This window comes from Lipophrys pholis, assembly GCF_963383615.2.
Source record: "Lipophrys pholis genome assembly, chromosome: 3".
Classification (NCBI taxonomy): domain Eukaryota; kingdom Metazoa; phylum Chordata; class Actinopteri; order Blenniiformes; family Blenniidae; genus Lipophrys; species Lipophrys pholis.
In genome coordinates, this window is record NC_137627.1 from 28,242,332 (window position 1) to 28,250,599 (window position 8,268).

Below are 8,268 nucleotides of genomic sequence, written 5' to 3' on the forward strand. Positions count from 1 at the left end.
AAGGACAGTCTGCACAGGTTTGGAGGCCCTAGGCCAGGGGTGCTCACACTTTTTCAGCATGCGAGCTACTTATAAAATGATCAAGTCAAAATGATCTACCTACTACAAAAATGCAAAACATATATTTATTTCTAAATATATTGAGGATTCTTTATATCTACAATGTATGTTGATGTACATGCATAACCGCATGAGCCAATATTGCACAACACAACACAATTAACTATGTACATTTTTTGTCATTACCCGAGTTTACTCTGATGACTTGCACTGAATTGAATCAGCCAGGGATGCATAGTCCGGACAGTAGCTGCTGACAGCCAGCCTCAAGCACACTTCCAAATGTTCATCAGTCATGGTGGAACGGTACTTGGACTTAATGATCTTCATGTGGGAAAAGGCTGACTCACATAAATAAGTGGAGCCGAATAATGCAGTCAAGGAGGTAGCACATTTCCTGATGTTGGGGTACTTCACCTCTGTGAGTAAGTTCCAGAACTGTCCATGAGCTCTGGACTTCAGCTCAATGTCGGCTTGCAGTGTCAAAATCTCATCTTCCACTCCAGAAGAGTTCAGGTGAAACAGTGTTGCAATTTTTGATGCGAGTGAATCAACCTCAGCATCTTCCCGAAAAGGATAGCACATGAATGTAGCGACTGGCTCGAGCAAAGAAAAGTCTTGAAAGCGTTTGTCAAACTCTGACAGACAATTGTCAATCTGCTCTGTGTAGTGTGCACTGTCAAGTTGCACACAGGCCTTCCCTTGCATCTCCAGCTCTGACGCCAGGTTCTGGAAGTTTGCCAAATCATGGCGCTGCAGCTTTGAGGAGCGATGTTGCATCTTTCGTTTGAAAGCATTAACTGAGCTGATCATATTGATCACTGTTTTGTCTTTTCCTTGCAGCTCTAGATTAAGCTCATTCAACATGTTGGTCAGATCGGTTAAAAATGCCAAGTCTAACAGCCACTGACCGTCATTTAGTTGCGTGTATTCTGCATGTCCAGCTACACGGAAAAACTCCTTAATCTCTGGACAGAGCTCTCGAAATCTTTGCAGGAATTTCCCTCGACTAAGCCATCTCACATCAGTGTGCAGCAACAACTCAGAGTGGTCGCAGTCAGCCTTCTCCAGATGTGCACGAAATAACCATCTTTGAAGAGATCTGGCGCGAATAGAACAGGCGATCTTCGTTGCAACATCCATGATCTCCTTCATGTTGAGCATTTTAGCGCATAACGCTTGTTGGTGGATTATGCAATGGTAATTTAGGAAGTCCAGGAAATCATCGTCCTGCCTGCACTTGGCAATAAATCCATTCAAGCGGCCAACCATTGCGGGAGCTCCATCCGTGGTGATAGACATCAGTTTGTACACTGGGAGCTGAGTTTTCTCCATAAAGTTTTTAAACGACTGAAATATGTCCTCTCCTCGCGTCTGTTCTTTCATGGGCAGTACTGTTAATAGCTCTTCTTTTGTAGTGATATCACTAAACACCATACGAATGAAAATGCACATCTGGGCTGTGTCACTCACGTCCGTAGATTCGTCCAACTGCAGTGAGAAACACTCGCAATCTCCGATGTCCTTCCAAAGTTGCTGGGTTAAATCCACAGCCATGGCTTCACAGCGCCGTGGAACTGTACTTCTTGACAGCTGGAGAGCTTTGATCGAAGATAATATTTCTGCCTTATTTTTAAAGTCTCGGAACAATGAGTCAGCTGCTTCAACGAATGCCTCCTTTACCATCTCTCCGTCTTGGAAGGACTTCTTGTTATTAACGATGATGTGACTCACCCGGAACGATGCTTCGGTGGCGGCTTTCGCTTTTGAAGTTTGTTGTGTGAAAAATGACTGCTGTCCGGACAACTGGGATTTCAGTTCCTTCACCTTTCTCTTTCTCAGCTCGCTTTTCAGCGGGAAGTCGGTGTCGTATTTTCCATGAATAGTCCGAAAATGCCGCTCCACATTTCCCTTCTTTGGTATTGCGATGGTAGACTGGCAGATGAGGTAAACGCACTTCGAAAATGTCATCATGAAAAAAAAGTCCTCCTCCCATTCCGTATGAAAGTGATAAGTTTTTGTCTTCTTACTTGGTCCAGCTCCCCCACTCATTTTTTTACCCTTTCTTAGGTTTAAGAGAAAAAACCGAGGGCTGAAAATTGGCGGTAACTCGCTGACAAGCTTGTTAGTTTTGCTGCACTAACCGCCGTTGTTTGCGCATGCGCAGTGACCTAAGTGTCAGAAAAACGCAGATGTCATCTGACTGGCTGCCCTGTTTATCAATCAAAAGACGGGATGGATGATAGGCTGGCGTCAATTTTTTTTAATGTAATGCGATCTACCAATACTACCTTTGCGATCGACTGGTAGATCGCGATCGACGTATTGAGCACCCCTGCCCTAGGCTATAAGGGGGTACCAAACAGGGCAAGGAGAGGATCAGGCGTAATAGTTGTCTTGTATGCTGCACGAAGGGACATAAAAATGTCAGACCAAAATGTGGCAAGCCTCGGACAGAAAAAAAAACATGTGGGAGTGGTCAACTGGAAATTGCTTGCATCTATTACAGGAGTCGTTTACATTGGGGTAAATCTGTGGTCTTGCCTGAATTTATTCCAAATCCTCATTATACTGACTGCAGAGCTCCTCCTCCTCATTGTTGTTTGAACACTTATGGATCTGAAGTCCAGATTCCTCCTGGAGTTATAACCCCCCTCACTGTTCTGTACATTTTCTGGTAGTTGCTTGTTTCTAGCTTTGTGCATTTATTCAGCTGTTTCGAATTTTACCAAATCAGGGAGTTTTAGTAGGCCGGAATTAATAATTCTCTCTCTCTCTCTCTCTCTCTCTCTCTCTCTCTCTCTCTCTCTCTCTCTCTCTCTCTCTCTCTCTCTCTCTCTCTCTCTCTCTCTCTCTCTCTCTCTCTCTCTCTCTCTCTCTCTCTCTCTCACACACACACTCACTCACTCTTTGTGTTACCACATCGATATCAGCATCAGCAGAGATAAGAAAACTTGTTGTGTTTTATGTTTAAGCAGCTGTGCTAGTTAACACCTTCACGCCAAATACTATTTGTTCATGAGGACTGAAAATTAATGTCTGTGAAGCAAGACAAGTTAACTTTGGTGTGTGAATAAAAGACATCTGGAGAATATTATATAACAATCACATCAAATAAACATGCCAGTAGCCTTTTGTAGCGGCTCCATGAAGCTTTCTTCAATCATATGGAAATTAACACTTTTATTTAACTGTCGAGCAGGCTGCGCTTCCTGTCTTTCACTGCAACTGAAAAAAGTTGAGTTACTTTTACTGTCAGTGGTGCAGGTTTACCTCTGTTTGATGTGGGTAAAGCAATTATAAACTAAAGAGCTATTATCAAACTGCAGAAATGCTTTGCTAAAAGTTCTAAAAATGTCTATAACAGATCAAACTATTCAAATAGGTATATCTGCTGAAATTGCTAAAACAGCTAAAAAAAAAAAAAGAACAGCAAATTCTAAATCAGCTGCAGTGTAAACCAGATACTGTAAAATCCCCAAAAAGGCAAAACAGTAAAAAGAAGATAAATTATCGTCAGTTCGGGATTAAAATTCTTCAATTTCACAATCCTGTCACAAATCTGTCTTTTTACAGAAACTACATAAAAATGTATATTTAATTTCTTCAATTTAAAGGCGAAACAAGTTTTGTGGCTCCAGATGAATTATATTTGGTGTAAAGTGGTAAAAACATCTTGTTGGTCATTAATATTGCAGACTTCTGATATAGAGGAATACAAGTAATTCTAAAGTATTCACATGTTATTAAATAATCCTGAGATGTGATCAGTAGTCCCTGTGGGCATTTTTCTCCACTCCCACAATTTCCAGAAATAGGCAGCACATCCTCACTTTCAGTCACATGACCCAGAGCACAGCATGGCACAGCTTGGTATCTGCTGCCTGTGTCTGAGCCAGGAGCCAGGAGCCAGGAGCCAGGAGCTGCCTGAATGCCAAAGATCACATTCTCAAGTAAATGAACATAAATCCCTGACTACTGCAGAACACAAGTGATTTTAAAGATGTGAATCAGGATGTACAGAATGCTCCATATACAGTAAAACCTCTGATGTAGGGATGCCCTAAAATCCAAGGGCAAGTGTCCCCTGAAGACAGGTGTCCTCTCTTCGGAGGGACGGGTCACGAGGACAAATTGTAGGACCAGTTGATATTGAACAAACCAAACACCAAATATGTTATGGTTATTTAAAAGCACATACCTGAATCAATACAAGATTTATACAATATAAATACATATATACATATGTATACAAGATAACTATTAAATAAGATTTAATTTACTTCAGGGACAGTCCAGTTTCATCCTAAGTGGACCAGACTGGTAAAATGTTGCTATAATAACCTTTAAATTTACACTTCAAAGTTTTTCTGTTGTAGCACACGGTGTATGTAATTAAATTGTCTATATTTTTACAAGATCAAACAGTTAGTACTGACAATTATTACAATCTCAACATAAAGTCAATTTTGATGAAACATTCTGGTGCAAAATACAATGAAATTTAAAAAAAACAAACTTGTATAAATCCTTTATAGCCTTCTTGCTTGATGGGACCAGATTGGAGCCTCTTGGTCGGTTTTGGCCCATGGGCCTTATATTCTCTGCTGTTAAGTGAAAGTGAAACTTAAGTACGCTTGATGTCAAAATCATCTTCCACCCTGTGCGCTCTGCTCCGCTATGACCCTCTGCGGAGATCTTCGGGATCGTTAGATTATGGAAGTGAACCTAGGCCCTGTTGTTCAAAACTGGGTTATCGTTTAACCAGCCGTTGAATACATTTAACTGAGCATTAACTTAAACAGCACTGCTATCTTGTTGTTCAAAACTTGGTTAATTTTAACCGGGTGTTATCTTGACGTTAAAGTTAACTCACCTCCGGCCTCCGCAAACTTTTAAACATTGTGGTTAACCCTCACCATGGCGTTCACTGGCAGCGCTGCGTTCATGATGCCAGTTCAACAAAGGAAGGATAGCGTGTACCGTGGACTTAACTTTGATATAAGTCAATACTCTAATGAAGAGATACGTCTCTATGGAGCCCCGGAGTGGCCATAGAGAACAAAATAAACTATAACACGAGTGAATGAGATTAGCATTCGTAACCTCAAATTAATAACTCGAGACACCGAGTTACTATCTCCTTCCCTCGTATTCTATTTTTTCACCAATGTCACCTCCATACCGTCTTATTTGTCGTTATGGAGCTTTGAGATCAAATGATACTGACCACATTAGATCTTGGTGTTTTCTAACTAAAGCATGTGAAATACAGACATGTTAAACTTACCTTGGTCGATAAAGAGAGGATCTAATTCTCAGCAGCTCCGAATCACATATACCCTCTTTACCATAAATAAATGAGGGAGGCTGGGGCTTATTTTTCAACATTTCGGCATTACATAGTGAATTTCTGCTCCTTTCACTTTATTTCTGGATGTGTCTGAATCAAATGCTTCAACATGAGGAAGAATGGAGGTGTACAATGATAGAACGCAGCTCTACAACCGTCTCCAACAGCAACCTATGTAAACACACGCTGATCGACAATTAAAGTTCTCTTTCACATGAAGCCATTAAAAGTCTTATTTTATGGCTAAAGAAATCCAAGCTTTCATTTACAGTAGTATGTAATTCGTTTTTTAGTTACTGATGAACCAAAAGTATCGCTTCATTAAAAAGTACTGTTGAGTGTCTCATAGCGGAGCAACGCAGCCCACATACAGACCTCTCTCATGGGAATGTCACGGCCAGAGATTAAATGATCTCGTTCCTACGCGTTGTTATCTTTTTTTCTCTATGGTCACTCAGTCCACTTTCTATGTCGTTATTTTGGGTCAAAATAAAAATAAGATGAGGCACCATTATGCCGTCGATCATCCCAGCTCAGTTTTCATGTTCCACTTTAATATTCTGGGAGCAGCGTAGTTTGTCATGTTTTATGGTAGTTTCATAGACCAGATAAAAACACTGTGCTGCCGTCCACCACAATGCTTAAGACAAAACACGGAAGTGCAGAGACTTAAAAGTGGGCGGAGCCTTGGGCGGAGTGGGGTCAGGGACGTTAACCACTGTTGTTAACCTCACAGTTGACTTTGACAACGACGTCGACTAACGGGATGACTAACCATGTTTTAAACAACGCATATTTAACAGTTGGTTAGCTAACAGTGGGTTCAGGATTTAGGGATTTAGGTTAAGCGGTTAGGGTTTAACCAGTGGTTGAAATAACCCAGTTTTGAACAACCAGGCCCTGGAGTGTAGTATGAATGCAATCGTGTAGCACCCGCAGCCTAAATATTCTAATAATCGGGTCCAGCCCAAGTATTCTGGCCACTTTAGTGTCTGCTCAGCTTGAAATTTGCTAAGAAAACCTGTCCGTTGTCCATGTTCAGCAGGTTGTCCCCTCATCACGGTGTGTTAACAGTTAAATATGTGTCTGTGCACAGTGACGTTTCCGCTCAGTACAGGTTGTCCCCTCTTACCGGGTCTGCTCCTCAGAGGTTCTACTGTATTTTAGAAGAAGAGTATTCTTCTAAAATACATGGATTATATGTAGAATATAGATATTCTAGATTGTCAGTACAATCTACAATGTATTTTTAGGATTTAACACAAGAATAAAAGAAATCAACTGACTGTAATTAAATCTGAGGTATTTATTTAACAATTTGCTCTCATAAAATAAAAGGTGATGGAGGGCCATCGCTGTACATTGTGGTGCTATCAATGATCTGACAATAAATTATTGAGTGAATAGACAGACAAATGAAAAAAGAAGTTCAATACGAAACAATGTAGTTTCAGGTCCACCAAGTATAACGCACAAAACAAACATCTACATTACAATAATGTTCACAGATGAAACATTCCTGTTAAATACAAGCATTCCTTCCTTCACTGCAGTGTGTTACAGTGTGTTATAGTGTGCCAGTGTGTTACATTGTAATTGCAGTGTGTTACAACATGTTACGGTGTGTTACATTGTTGTAGTGTGTGTGTGTGTGTGTGTGTGTGTGTGTGTTACATTTTGTTGCAGTGTGTTACAGTGTGTCACAGTGTGTCACAGTGTGTGTGTGTCACAGTGTTTTACATTGTGTTGCAGTGTATTAAAGTCTGTTACAGTGTGTCACAGTGTGTCACGGTGTGTTTCAGCGTGTTATGGTGCATTACATTGTGTCACAATGTGTCACAGTGTCTTATAGTGTGTCACAGTGTCTTATAGTGTGTCACAGTGTGTTACAGTGTGTCACGGTGTGCTGCATTGTGTTACAGTGTGTCATAGTGTTAGTGTGTTGCAGTGTTACAGTGTGTCGCAGTGTGTCACATTATGTCAGTTTGTTACATTGTGTCACATTGTGTTACAGTGTGTCACAGTTTGTCACAGTTTGTCACAGTGTTTCACAGTGTGTTGCAGTGTGTTAAAGTGTGTCACAGTGCGTTACATTGTTTCGCAGTGTGTCACAGTGTGTTACAGTGTGTCCGTTTGTTACATAGTGTCACAGTGTGTTACAGTGTGTGAATGTGTCACAGTGTGTTACATAGTGTCACAGTGTGTCACAGTGTGTTACATAGTGTCAGTTTGTTACATAGTGTCACAGTGTGTTACAGTGTGTTACATAGTGTCAGTTTGTTACATAGTGTCACAGTGTGTTACAGTGTGTCAGTTTGTTACATAGTGTCACAGTGTGTTACATAGTGTCAGTTTGTTACATAGTGTCACAGTGTGTTACAGTGTGTCAGTTTGTTACATAGTGTCACAGTGTGTTACAGTGTGTGAATGTGACTGACCTGCTCCAGCAGCAGTGTTCTCTGGTTCTTCTTGGCCAGCTGATAGGCGGTGAAGGAGCCCTGCACTCCTGCTCCAATCACTATGCAGTCAAAGTCTCTGCTGGTCGACATGTCGGGAAAGTATCAACTGACACACTCACACACTGAAACACATACTGTGAACCCTGTGTGCTTTTAAAGACACAGATTAGATCCGCCCTCAGCCTTAATGCAGGAGGGGCCTTGTGCCCTGCTCTCTTTCCACCAGGAGGATTTCCTCTGAAAAACAAAAAAGTCACAACTGAATATGAAAAGTAAAAACACATGTAGGAAGAAGCTGTTCCTCTGTTGCACAATCGCTACGATCATGTACATATACACATGAATGTAGCCTCAGCTTTGTGGCATTGATATGTTTAGAAAGAAATCCCCAAAAAA

The 8,268-nt window shown here is 41.1% G+C and overlaps 1 protein-coding gene across 2 annotated transcripts in view; it reads right to left on the reverse strand.

Moving 5' to 3' along the window:
* Positions 1 to 8,001, reverse strand: part of pipox (pipecolic acid oxidase) — a 38,897-nt gene extending 30,896 nt beyond the window's left edge. Inside the window, exon 1 of one of the 2 annotated variants that reach the window (XR_013935231.1) lies at positions 7,852 to 7,973. Coding sequence is in view for 1 of the 2 variants with exons in the window: in XM_080460214.1 (XP_080316340.1) it covers positions 7,852 to 7,962 (111 nt within the window). In the remaining variant the exon portion in view is untranslated. Of the gene's footprint in view, positions 1 to 7,851 lie in introns of both variants that reach the window. The other variant, XM_080460214.1, reaches the window with a different exon arrangement.
* Between the last annotated feature and the right edge of the window lie 267 nt (positions 8,002 to 8,268).